Source organism: Prosopis cineraria, unplaced genomic scaffold (assembly GCF_029017545.1).
Source record: "Prosopis cineraria cultivar Desert tree isolate PC_DT_omini unplaced genomic scaffold, ASM2901754v1 PC3, whole genome shotgun sequence".
Classification (NCBI taxonomy): Eukaryota; Viridiplantae; Streptophyta; class Magnoliopsida; order Fabales; family Fabaceae; genus Prosopis; species Prosopis cineraria.
The window spans coordinates 36,785,337-36,799,508 of record NW_026555334.1 but is presented as its reverse complement, the minus strand read 5'-3'; the positions used below and the strand labels follow the sequence as shown (position 1 = coordinate 36,799,508).

Here is a 14,172-nt window from a genome sequence, read left to right as displayed (position 1 = left end):
ACATTGTTCAATAATCAATATACTATTGACCTTCTCAACAAGCAGTGGAATGTATCTGTCAAAACTTACATCTTTGGAGAAGATAATTCTGTTGCTGATCTTTTAGCCAAATATGGCCACTTTATGCCGCTTGACTTTGGGGTCCTTGATCGGTATCCGCCTTTTCTGCAAAGGGTTGAACATGATGAAGGATAGCTTTGTTTTTCCTGTTTTGGTTTTGCTGGATTTAGTTTTCCTTGTATCCGTACTTTTTTTTTTTAAATTAATTCATGGTTCAGTTTATGTTCAAAAATAAAAGTCATGCGAAATGTTCTCTGCATTTAATGTTCGCATGACTCTCGTTTAACAATGGAACGGCCTGCAAATCTTTGTTATGGCAGGTGTATCTAATTCGCATGCTGGGGTTTCGAAAAAGAGAAGATATCGCGTTCATCACCAAAAGAAAGAAAAAATCAGGGCAAGTCTTTCCTTCTCTTTTGCTTTTCTAGCGACAGTTGACTACAAGTCAAATCTTGTAATAATCATGACTCCAATTAATAATTGTGATGGACTCAGATCAGATAGATCATCGAATACCTATGAAAATTTGGTGTCTATAAATGACCTGGGGTTTCACATCATTTTAGTTACAACTAGGTATATCGTTGAGTGGGTTATTGTCTGAGTTCACACAATTTATATTATTGGAAACTCTAGATTTGTCAAACAATGAGTTTGGTGGCACTCTTCCACGAACTCTTGGTCAACTTTCCAGTCTCAACGAACTGACACTTTCTTCAAATGACTGAGCGAAGTGATCAATGAAGCACATCTATCATCTCTATCAAATTTGAGAGTTTTGGTTGTCGCCGACAATTCCATTTCTTTCAACTTAATTCAGTTCAAATTGGCTGCCATCTTTTCAATTGTACAGGTTATCCGCATCATCATGCAACTTGGGTCCAAACTTCCCACGGTGGCTCAGAAATCAAAAGAGGCTTGAGTAGTTGGATATTTCTAGTGGTGGAATTTTTGATTCCATTCCTGAATGTTTTGGGGCTTATCTCCAAGTTTGAAACACTTGGATCTTTGCCATAACAAAATGCATGGCAACTTAACAAACCTCACAACACAAAAAGAATTGCATTTTCTTAACATGTTTAATAATTCGTGGTCAAGAAGACTTCCCGATTGTTGGAAGCATTTTTAAGACTTGGAGGTTTTGAGTTTGGGCAAGAATAATTTGTTAGGTAGAATACCCAACTCGGTTGGTTCTTTGAAAAACAGTAAGGTTATCTTGTCAAATGGCAACAACTTCTACGGTGAAATGCCATCTTTCACGCGTTCTCCCAAGTTGGAGGTCATTAATCTTGGGTACAACTGATAGAGAAAAAAATACTAAAAAAAACAAATACTAAAGAAAACACTTTTGTATTAAGCCTTCGTTACTGCTTACAAAAACTTGATATATCTTACACAAGATGTTGCTTTAGTTATAGAGCTGCAAATGAAATTAAAACCACACAATAAATTAGTGGCCAAACTTACACTATAATTAAACACCACTAATTTAATTAATTAAAAATTTTCCAACCACATATCATTTTGTGGATAACCCACATTCATTTCTCTCCACAACTTTATATAATGGCATATGTAGATTTCCATTAGCCATACGTGTCTTCTCCATTTCCATTTAATTAATTTATTAAGTTTAATTATTCAACAACAACAACTTGAGTAGAAATTTACATGAATGCATATAAGCTACAAGAGCACACCTGCGAGTTTATGCAATCTAGAACAACTTCAAGTTTTGTATCTTGCTCAGAATGAGATTATAGGAATAATATCTCATTGCCTCGATTCTATGGTTGCCATGCAATTCTCAAGTGGCATTTTTCCAGACTATTTTTATTCAAATATTGGGCCTAGAGATCGCATTTTCCTCAACAGTGTAGGAAGTGAGGTTATAATCTTGAATGGCTATGTTGCATTAATACCAGCGATTGATCTTTCTAGTAGTCACTTACAAGGATAGATCCCTGATAGCATGACAAAACTTTCAGGATTGTATTCCTTAAATCTTTCAAGCAATAATCTCACAGGATTCATTCGCAATAACATGGTTCAGCTACCAAGTTTGGAGTCACTTGATTTATCAAGTAGTTCCCTTTCTGGTGGAATTCCAGCTAGCTTCTCGAGTTTGTATTCTCTCTCTAACTTGAATCGGTCCTTCAACAGTTTATCAGGAGAAATTCCACCCAGCGCCCAATTGCAGTCCTTTGATTCTTCCAGTTATACAGGAAACCAAGGATTTTGTGTGGCACACCTCTCATTCAAGAATGTTCGAGAGAAGCAACAAGTTTTGATCATTCAAATCCTAATCAATTGATAAACCTGGGATTTTACATCAGCATGTTTTTTTGGATTCACCATTGGATTTTGGGGAGCCTGTCGAACTTTGATCCTCAAAAATTCATGGAGACGAGCCTACTTTAAATTCTTCAGCAACATGAATGATTGGATTTATGTCCAAGCATTCCTCTTCGCGCCAAAATTGAAGCGAAGATTTCAGCATGAAGAGGTAATGAAACTTCCATCACAAACTCCATATGACTCCTGATCAGTAGTACAATATATTATAACATAAAAAAATATAATTTTTTATCTCTATAATTTTATCAAAATTTATTTTTAATCTTTATAATTTTTTTAATATTTTTAATCCCTATAATTTTAAAAAGATTAAATGACGTTTGATTTTCAGGTTTCTATAATTTCAGTTTTTTTAATATTTTTAATCCTTAAAAGACTGAAAGCATTGAAAAAAATTATAAGAATTAAAAATAAAATTCAATAAAATTATATAAATTAAACATTATATTTTTCCTAAAATATATGACCCCGACATTGGTGACATCAAGTTGTGACTATTCCCAAAAATGTTTTACACAGTTGAATGAATATTAGATGCGTAAGTAATATGGAGTATTTTTTTTCCCCCCTTCCTTGTCGTCTTTATGTTTAATTTTTGAATATTTAGATACTTTAAGGAGCAAATCGCTGAAATTGCTAACCTAGCGGCTACCACTAGGGCGGCTGGGACCTGTGCTCATGTTTCCTGATTGATTCAATGCTAAAATAATGCATTTCCATATATTTCTTATTCTTTTTTTTTTTTGGAGAGTGTTTATTCTTCTTATTATTATAGTGTTATCCCTCTTCTTTTCTTTTTTCGTTGCTGTAAATTTGTTTCGGGCCCGAATGTTTCAAACTAAACTTTATGAGCTATGAGAGATAACAGATAATTGAGCCGATGCATGCTGTTTTAGTTAGGATTTTATTTTATGTGTACCAGATCTGCATAATTACTATTTAATATAATTCGTATCCCGCTTTTTAAAAAATTAATGAGGGCATGAACATAATTTCTTACATTAAATTTGTTTATGTTGGTCATTTAAATTCTACATGTTTGTAGTATCTCATTCAAGAGTTTCAGCTTTCTAGCCCGAAATTCATGGTTTGATTTATTCGTTTGTTCAGTTTAAAAAGGAAGTGCAATGTGTTGACCAATGTTATAGCCGCAAAAAAAACAAAAAACAAAAAAAGAGTTGAACCGATAAGGCAATAACAACACATCTGATATTAATTGGGAGAATGACATTAAGGGTCTTAAAAAATATACTTTATTGCAATTTAGATCTAAATGAATTTAATATTACTCTACAGGCCTTGAGACCTTTATTGCCAATTTTTTGAGGCTAAAAGTACGATTTTACCCTCTGTTTGATTTGAATTCAAAAAACCTGCGTGAAAAACTGGAAGTAATGGATTGTATCTCTTCTTTCTCATTTCTTCAGTTGTCACACCGTCATTGTTGACCATCGACAGCGTGGACGAGTGTAAAAGCCTTGGCTGTTAATACTTCAACCACAGATCATGATTTTTCATCTCTTTCCTTGCATTGAATTGCTATTGATTGCTGTTGATCGCTGCTGAAATTCAAGCCCTTGCTACCGTTGGAGGAGGACTGTGCTAGTCAGAATCTTCCTCTCCATTCATTCTTCTTCCTTCTTCCTCCCCTATTGTGCATTCTCGTCAGTTCTCTCCCTCATTTTCCCTTACTTCGCATATCACCAGAAAAGAATGCTAACACTTAGTTTTCCCTCTTTCAACTTATGCTTTATGCTAATAGACAATAAATCTTTACTTTGTATTAGCCTACAGTAGTTTGCATCATTCTAGTTTTTGGAAGTTGACATGCTTTATCGATGAGATTGTACTCTTTAGTTTTAGTCAAACATCATATCCAGATATGTTTTATCTATGCATAATGAACGTGAAACCACACGGCTCCGCAAGCTTTAATTCAAAGGTGGTTTTGGCTAAGGAAAGATATTTTGGATGCTCTTGTTTAAAATCTTGCTAGCCTTATTTATTGTCCATATCATTATTTTCATGCTTGCTGCGGCAATTTAGCTAAACATAATATTGTTGTAGGTTTTGTGCATTTGTCATGAAAAAATAGGACTATTTAGCACTTAGTCATAAAGCTCTAATATGCTCTTTGTTTTGAACTTGAAACCCAAAACCTGTGATTATTCAAAACAATATGACTTTCAATTGAGAATATATGAACCTTGTGTTGTGCATAATGGATATTGTGTTATATATTGTTTGTCTAAGTTGAGCTTTTTGTTAAGCCTAGCTTAATGATAAACTAAAATTGTATGGGCTTTCAATTGAGAATATATAAACCTTATGTTGTGTATAGTGGATATTATGTTGTACATTGTTTGCCTAAATTGAACATTTTGTTAAGTCTAGCCTACTGATAAACTAGAATCGTATGAACTTTTAGTTGAGAGTATATGAATTTTATGTTGTGCATAGTGAATTTTGTATTGTACATTGTTTGCCTAACTTGAGCATTTTGTTAATTCTAGTCTACTGATAAACTAGAATCATATGAATTTTTAGTTGAAAATATATAAACCTTGTATTGTGTATAGTAGATATTGTGTTATAGATTGTTTGCCTACTTGTGTATTTTGTTAAGCCTAGCCTACTGATGATAAAATAGAATTGTATGAACTTTTAGTTGAGAATATATAAACCTTGTATTGTGCACAATGAATGTTGTATTATACATTATTTGTCTATTTGTGCATTTTGTTAAGCCTAACCTACTACTAATAAAATATAATTGTATGGACTTTTAGTTGAGAATATATGAATCTTATATTATGTGTAGTGGATATTTTATTATACATTGTTTGCTTATTTATGCATTTTGTTAAGCTTAGACTACTAATAATGCAGAATCGTATGGACTTTTAGTTAAGAATATATGAATTTTATGTTATACATAGTGGATATTGTGTTATACATTGTTTGCTTGCTTGTACATTTTGTTGAGTCTAGCCAACTGATAAAGTAAAATTGTATGGACTTTTAGTTGAAAATAAATGAACCTTATATTGTGCATAGTAGATATTGTGTTATGTATTGTTTGTCTATTCGTGCATTTTGTTAAGTCTAGCTTACTGATGAAGTAGAATCGTATGGACTTTTAGTTAAAAATATATGAATATTATGTTGTGCATTGTGGATATTGTATTATGCGTTATTTGCTTACTTTTGCATTTTTTTAAACCTAGCATACTGACAAAGTAGAATCATATGGACTTTTAGTTGAGAATAAATAAATATTATATTATGCATAGTAGATATTGTGTTATGCATTATTTGCCTAACTTCAGTATTTTGTTAAGCCTACAATAATGATAAATTAAAATTACATGGACTTTCATGTGAGAATATATCACAAACTTTCTTTTCTTGCAATCGTCTTTAACTAGCTGTCCTCCTTGGAGGCCACGAACAAGGAGGATAGAGTTTTTCAAGATAAAAAAAATTTATCATTGTTCAAGATGTGAGAAGGCTAGACACAATCGCAAGACATGCAAGAATCTTAAACTAACATGAGAAGTAGTTATATTGTACATCTTTGGTATATATAGGCAACTATAATTATATACATGAAAGTATTCTTAAGTAATATTTTTTGGGTAATTGAAAATCATAGATATTTTTTGTTTATATATAAAGAAACAACTGTTAGATATTTTGGATATAGAGGCTAACTTTTTGTGTATATCAGACTTGAAATATTATGTCAAATTTCATGTGGGTACTTGTTTTAGTACCTAGACTAATACCAACATGAAATTATTCATATTTAATATAATTGTCCTTCTTAATATTAGAAATGCATGAACTTTCTATTGAGCATGCGTAAACATCGTCTTGTGTATAATGGATGTTGTGTTGTACATGGTCTGCCTAACGTCATTTTATTATAGCCTAGGCTAGTGAAATACTGGAAATGCATTGATTTTTTATTGAACACACATGGACATCGTCTTGTGTATAGTGAATGCTGTGTCGTGTATGGTTTGCCTTGTCATTTTTGTTAAAATCAATGCTAGTAAAATACTTGAAATGCATGGACTTTTTGTTGAGCATGCGTAGATATCGTCTTGTAGATAGTAGATGTTGTGTTGTCCATAGTCTATTTCATTGTTTCAAGGGTTCACGCAGGTTCTGAATTTAAATCAAGCAAAGGGCAAAGTCATACTTTTGGTTTTAAGAAAATTGGCAATAAGGGCCCCAAGGCCTACAGAGCAATATCAGATTTATTTAAATCTAAATTATAATAAAGTTTGTTTTTAAGACCTTTAGTGCCATTCTCCCTATTTAATTCTCCCAGTAAAATGAGTAAAAATATGGTGTCATGCCAGCTGGCAGGGACCAGAATGCTGTAATTGATTTTTTCTGTTTAGATTATCTTTAAAAATACATTCAAATTATATTTAAAATATATTTTTATCAGATTCAATAAATAATTAGATCTTCTAAATTGACTTTTGTCAAATATAAACTTATAAAGTTATAATATTGCGGTAATTAAAGAGGATACCTCTAATTAAACTTCACAATACATAAATGACTAAATCCCATGTACATAGTGCTAATCGTTTGAATTATTTTATTTACAAGACCAAGCACGAGAATGCAGCATCCTAATATGAGTCCAGAAAAACTGCTGAAAACCTCCGTATTTCTTGTCGGGCAAGCTTATTATAGTCCAAAATGGATTATGTTGTGTTAAAATAAACAGTTTTTTTTTTCAATATATAAGGGATAAAAAATGACAAAAATTTAATTAGGGACCATGTAGGTATAAAAACAAGCACCCAATGCGATGCTTTCTCCTAATTCTGGGCCGACGTTCAATATCGCTAAGTCAATGAACTGTTTCATGCGGTGGGCCGATGGCCTCCAAACACGACCAAAACGCGGCCATTCAACGGAAGGGTTTCGTGCGCGAAAAATCCATTCGCAGTATTGAAGTCTGGCCTCTTTTTTATGTAGTTTAAAAATTTTATAAAAAAATTATTTCATAAAGATTTTATGAAAAATTGAGATTATTTTATATTTGATTATAATAATAAAAAAAATTATATATTTAAATTTTAAAATATATTTCTTAATTTTTGTTTTATAATTTAAAATTTTATGATATTTTCATATATCTTACATTTTTAAAATATTCTCTCATTTATCAGATGAAATTATTTTAAAATATATTTAAAGTAGTTTATTAAAATAATTAAAAATTTAATTTTTTTTAAAAAATTGATTATTTTAAAAGTTTAAAACAAATGTTATGAAAATTTATAAAATAATTTTTTTGAAAATTAAGAAATTTTTTAATAAACTGAAACAAACATTAGTAAAATTTTGGAAGATGTCTTTTTGTTTCGACATGATAGTTGATAATGCTGACTCAAGCGTGGATAGATTTACTGCAGGTTTGGATTGACAAAAAAAATCAATTATTGAGGCTAAATAATTGATTTTCAGAAAAATTATCCAAGCAACCAATTAATTTGATGATTGATTATTGAGCCAAGATTACATTTTAAAATAAACTCTAAGAAGTTTCTTATAAATTCAATTTTACTATTAAATAATATATTTTATTCTTAAATAAAGTTTAACAAATTTAATAATATTAAATACAGTTTTATTAATAATTTAATTTTAAAAAGTGATATTTTTATAATAATTTATATAATTAAAATTAATTTTAATATTAAATATATTGTGTTGTAACATAATTAATTAAAATTAAAATTAAAATTAATCATGTTAATCAATTATTTTTATAATTAATTATTGCCCAATTAAAATCCAAGTGAGTCCTTAGTGTCACTTCATCATGATTATGGGTATGTTTGGTTATCTTTCAACTGAGAAAACCTCACGAAATCTTGTTTGGATTAACAAAAAAATTGAACGAGCATTTATGGAGAACGAGATGAGGTAGCTTTTTTATCGAGCGATCACAGAAAATGCGCCTTCACTTTCAATCATCTTATCTTCTCTCTCTTCGTTGCTTTTCATCCCCTTTTCTTACTATCATTTTTTAACTTTTATCCAATATTTGGCACGTGTCTCTTTTTTCTCACCACAATAATTTTGCCCTTCATACCCTTGTGACATGTCACATGCATTTTCTCATTTTTTTTTACAATTAATTCATTAAATGAGACAATTTTCAAATGATAAAAAATGTACATTGAAACATAATAAGTACCTGTTTTGATTTCAATTAAATATAATAAATTATAAAAATAATTATTTAATATAATTAATTTTAATTATAATTAATTATGTTATAACACAAATGTTTAGATATTGAAATTAATTTTAACTGTATAAATTATTATAAAAAATATTACTTTTAAAAATTAAATTATTGATAAAGTTGTATTTAATATTAATAAATTTGTTAAACTTTATTTAAGAAGTAAAACATATTATTTAATAGTAAAATTGAATCTATAAGTAACCTCCTAAAGTTTATTTTAAAACATGATTCTGGCTCAATAATCAATTATCATACAAAATTAAATTATCAATAAATTCATATATAATATTATTAAATTTATTAAATTTTATTTAATACAATTATAAATTATTGAAAAATTAATACGATAAAATGAGAACCAAAAGCAGGTATGAATAGCTTTAAAAAAAAATCAATTTTAACATGTTTAATCGATTATGGCAATTATATGCTGTTTGGCTAATTTTATTTTAAAAATCGATTAAACACCAAAAAATTCATTCTGGACGCAAAACAAACAGGCAAATACGCTGACAACGCCCGATACAAATCACATTTACTGTATCTGAATAATAAATTAAAAAAAATGGCATCATTCATAATTTAGTTTAATATAATTTTTTTAAAAAAACATAACTTTAGATTCTCATACTTTGCTTGAATTTTACTATAGGACCTTGTATTTTTTTTCATAATGTAGGTCCCTACATTTTTTTTGACTGTTCTAGATTCCTATAACATAACTCATTGAAGGACCTAAAATATTAAAAATAAAAAGTGTAGGGATTTAAAATATAAAAAAAAATAAAGACCTATAGCAAAACTTGAGTAAAGTGTAAGGATTCAAAATTATATTTTTTTATATTTTTTGACCGACAAGGTTGGAACAAAATGCTATACAAATAATTTAATATTCATGAAATAACCATAACTAAATATTTTATACTTGTAATCTACTTTTTTTTTTGAAAACTTGTTATTTTAAGTTTAATTTTTTTCTAAAAATATCATATTAGACAAAAAAATATATAGAACAAAATTCATGCTCATTTCTATAATTATACATCTCAATTAATTTTTAAATCAAATCATCCAAATAAATTTTAGTTTATCCAACTCACTTCTAACAAAAAAATATCCAAACATAAATCACGTTATAATTACAAACGTTGTTTCTAATTTCAGTTGACTAGCCTCAGTTAATTTCTAATTAAGTTACAGATTTCTTAATCCAAACACATACCTTGATGGTTAATGAAATCTGATTTCTTAAACCTTTCAGCATGACAAAACTTTCAGCATTAATTTGCTTAAACCTTTCAAGCAATACTCAACTACAATATTTGGAGTCACTTGATTTATCTTCTCTTTCTGGTGGAATTCCAGCTAGCTTCTCAAGTTTGTATTATCTTGGGGTGTTGAATTTGTCCTTCCAGTTTATCAGGAAAAATGGTTCACCAATGCCTTGCAAGATGATGTCATATAACGTGACATAAAGAAATGGCCAAACGTATAATTTAATAGACTATGTGCAAATTGACTCGACTTGTATTCTGTTTTTTTATCTTTGCAAAAAGTACCATAACTTTACAGTTGATTACAATTTACAAGTCTTTCCCTTTTTTTTCTTTCTTGTTTTTGTTTTAAAAAATCCAAAGTTGATTATAAGTCAATGTTTGTTATCATGACTCTAATTAGTAACCGTGATTGACTCGTATCAGAGGGGCAGTATCTCATGTGATATCATCCAATACCTCTGAGAATTTCGTGTCTATAAATGACCAAAAGGTTTCACTTCACCCCACAAAGCCCACCTGTTCTTCATTTTTTGATGCCCAAAACAATCCCAAAGATGCTTAACTCTAAGCTCGGCCTCTACCTCTTTTGTCTCATTGAGATTTTTTGTATCTTTTCATGTGCAGGAAATTCCAACATGAAGAGTTGCGCAGAGACAGATAAGCAAGCACTTCTCAAGTTAAAAGATGACTTTGTTGATGAAGGGGGCATTCTTTCTTCCTGGGAAAGAGAAGTTGATTGCTGCGAGTGGAAAGGAATTTCATGCAATAATTTAACTGGTCATGTCACCCACTTGAATCTCACATCTTCTGATCGTTCTACTAAATTGAAAGGTACAATCAATGCTTCACTGTGTGAGTTGCAGCGTCTAACTTTGTTGGATCTCAGTTTTAATGATTTTGAAGGACAAATGATCCCAAAGTGCATCGGTTCACTTGGTCATTTGACAGAGTTGAAACTGAGAAAAGCTAAACTCACAGGCATCATTCCTTGTGAATTGCAGAGTTTGTCCAATCTTCAAACTCTTGATCTTGGAGGTAATTATAATGTAATTTCGAATAGTCTTGAGTGGGTTTCTCACCTTTCTTCTTTAAGATATCTCGATTTGGCACAAGTTAATCTAATTCGAGCAACTGACTGGCAATCATCAATAAGCAAAATCCCTTCTTTGATAGAGCTTCACTTAAATGACAGTCAACTTCCTGAAGTCAATCCCATACCCTCTTACCACATGAACTCTTCCACTCATCTGAGAGTCCTCAATCTTGGACGAAATAATTTGAGCTCTTTGACACTATCTTGGGTGTTTAAATTGAGCAAAGTCTTCGTACATCTCGACCTCTCATCTAATTCTCTGCAGCATATTGCTCCAGATGCTTTCATAAATTGACTTCTCTTCAATATCTTGATCTTTCTTACAATAAGCTTGGGATTAACTCAATAAAATCCTTTTGTAATTCGTGCCAACTCAAACAGTTATTGCTGTCCTTCAACAACTTGTCTGGACAACTAAGTCATTGGATGCAACAATCATGTTGCTTCCAAAATGGTATAGAGGAGTTGGATCTGAGTCAAAACCCATTCGTCAGTGAACCATTTCCTAATTTTTCATCATTTTCATCTTTGGTGACACTACGCCTTAGAAATACCAGTCTCTGTGGGTCTGTTTCACAGGTGATCCCACAATCATTTGGGCCCCTGCATAGTCTTAAACATTTGGACCTAAGTCAGAACAATTTGAGTGGGTTAGCGTCAGGGTTCACGCAACTTCTATCATTGAGGACTCTAGATTTGTCCCACAATGAATTTAATGGGTTCCTTCCAAACACCCTGGGTCAACTTTCTGATCTTGATACATTGATACTTTCTTCAAATAATTTAAGTGGATTGATCAGTGAAGCACATATATCAACTCTATCAAATTTGAGAATTTTGGATGTCTCCCGGAATTTAATTTCTTTTAACTTCAGTTCAAATTGGGTGCCGTCTTTTCAACTGTATCAATTATTTGCATCATCATGTAAAATCGGTCCTAACTTTCCATTGTGGCTCAAAAATCAAAAGCGACTGGAGTTTCTATATATTTCTGACGGTGGAATTTTTTATAACATTCCTGAGTGGTTTTGGGACTTGACTCCAGGTTTGAAATACTTGGATCTTTCCAATAACAAAATCCATGGCACCGTGCCAGAGATCACTACGCGACAAGGATTACTATTTGTTGACATGTCCAATAATTCATTGTCAGGAAGACTTCCAAATCATTGGGAGTATTTTGAAGACTTGGAGTTTCTGAATTTGGCATTTAATAAATTGTGGGGTGAAATACCCAATTCAATTGGTACTTTGAATCACATTAAGTCTATCCATTTAAATGACAACAACTTCTCTGGCGAAATGCCATCTTTCATGAATTCTACCCTGTTGTTGTTCATTGATCTTGGACAGAACAATTTATGTGGAATGTCACCTGAATCGTTGGGGAATAACTTGCCTAATTTGATTGTTTTGGTTCTACGGGCAAACAAGTTACAAGGAAACATACCTACAACCATATGTAATCTAATGCATCTTCAAATCTTGGATCTTTCTCAGAATGAGATTCTAGGAATCATACCTCCTTGCCTTGACTCCTTGTTTTCCATGACAAGTGTGGTTTCGCCGGGACAGCTGATTTCTTATTCAAATGAGGATCGTGAGAGGGAAACTATTGACTACGTTTTCAAGGACAGGGCAATTCTGGTATGGAAAGGAAGTGTAATTATGCCCTCAATGCTTTTGTCGTCTTTAGCAACAATTGATCTATCTAACAATCACTTACAAGGGGAGATCCTTGATAGCATAACAAGACTTTTCAGGATTGTATTCTTTAAATCTTTCAAGCAATAGTCTCACAGGATTCATTCCCCATAACATGGGTCAGCTACAATATTTGGGGGCACTTGATTTATCAAGCAATTCTCTTTATGGTGGAATTCCAGCAAGCTTCTCGAGTTTGTGTTTTCTCTCGGTCTTGAATTTGCCCTTCAACAATTTATCAGGAGAAATTCCTCGCGGCCCCCAAATGCAGACCTTTGAGGCTTCCAGTTATATAGGAAACCAAGGACTTTGTGGCCCACCTATTAGTCAAGAATGTCCGAGAGGACCGAGAGAAGCAGCAAATTCTAATCAACTGAAAAACCTGGGATTCTACATCAGCGTGCTTTTTGGATTCACCATTGGATTTTGGGGAGTGTGTGGAACTTTGATCCTCAAAAGTTCATGGAGACGAGCCTATTTTCAATTCTTCAGTGACATGAATGATTGGATTTATGTCCAAGCATCCCTCTTCGTGCCAAGATTGAAGCGAAGATTTCAACACCAAGAGGTAATTACTTTCCATCCTAATTATTTATATTATCCTTGATAACAAGAAACCGTATGATCCCCTGATCAGTAGTATAATATATTATAATATATGACCCCTGACATTAGTTATATCAAGTTGTGAATATTCCCAAAAATGCGCCGACACAATTGAATGAATTATGTATGCGTTCATATTTTGGAGTATTAATTTTTTGTTTTGTTTTGTTTTTTGTTATCATCATTGTATTTAACTTTTGAATATTTAGGTACTTGGAGGAGCAAATCGCTAAAATTGCCTACCAACTGCAAGGGCGGCAGGACCTTTTCTCACGTGCAAACTCCTGATTGAGTGATTCGGTGCTTAAATAATGTAGGAAAAAAAAATAAATTTTTGCCTCTTATTGAATTTTACTTTTAATACCTATAGGTTTTTTTTAATTTTTAGTTCTCGTGGGAACAAAGCACTAAAAAATTGAAATTATAAAAATTTAAAAAAAAAATTCACTCTATTTTTTTGAAATTATAGAAATTGAAAAAATTATTAAAAATAAAAGCAAAACTCGATAAAATTATGGGAATAGATAATTGTACTTTCTAGTTATGTATTTTCTATTCCCTATTCGTTTCTCTTTCAATACTGTAGCAGCTTTGTTTGTTGTTGTTGTTGTTATTTCTTCCCTTTCTTTTTGAGAAAATGACAATAAAATTTATCCAAATTATTTAAATGATAATTTGATCTCTCAAAATATTATAATATCAATGAAGTCTCTAGAGACTTCTTTGTCAATAACTTTTTTAAAGAAAAGATAATTTTACCCTTATTGATAAATTGTAATTTCTTTTTC

The 14,172-nt window shown here is 31.2% G+C and overlaps 1 protein-coding gene and 1 long non-coding RNA gene across 5 annotated transcripts; both read left to right on the top strand.

Annotated features, from left to right (window-relative positions):
* Nucleotides 1–1,787: 1,787 nt before the first annotated feature.
* On the top strand, nt 1,788–4,379 carry LOC129304543 (uncharacterized). Its single transcript, XR_008591712.1, has 2 exons — nt 1,788–2,566; nt 3,846–4,379. It is a non-coding gene; the product is annotated as an uncharacterized LOC129304543 (long non-coding RNA).
* A 6,133-nt stretch (nt 4,380–10,512) lies between these two features.
* On the top strand, nt 10,513–13,749 carry LOC129307243 (receptor-like protein EIX2). 4 transcript variants are annotated; one of them, XM_054948146.1, is made up of 4 exons: nt 10,513–10,812; nt 10,885–11,016; nt 12,120–13,346; nt 13,594–13,745. In XM_054948146.1, exons 1-3 carry the CDS (start codon nt 10,515–10,517, stop codon nt 12,866–12,868), a joined length of 1,179 nt encoding a protein of 392 aa, XP_054804121.1. In that variant the 5' UTR covers nt 10,513–10,514; the 3' UTR covers nt 12,869–13,346; nt 13,594–13,745. The 4 variants fall into 4 exon arrangements, with proteins under 4 accessions (XP_054804121.1, XP_054804119.1, XP_054804120.1 ...); XM_054948144.1 differs by having other exon boundaries at nt 10,885–13,346; nt 13,594–13,749; XM_054948145.1 differs by having other exon boundaries at nt 10,513–11,016.
* Nucleotides 13,750–14,172: the final 423 nt, after the last annotated feature.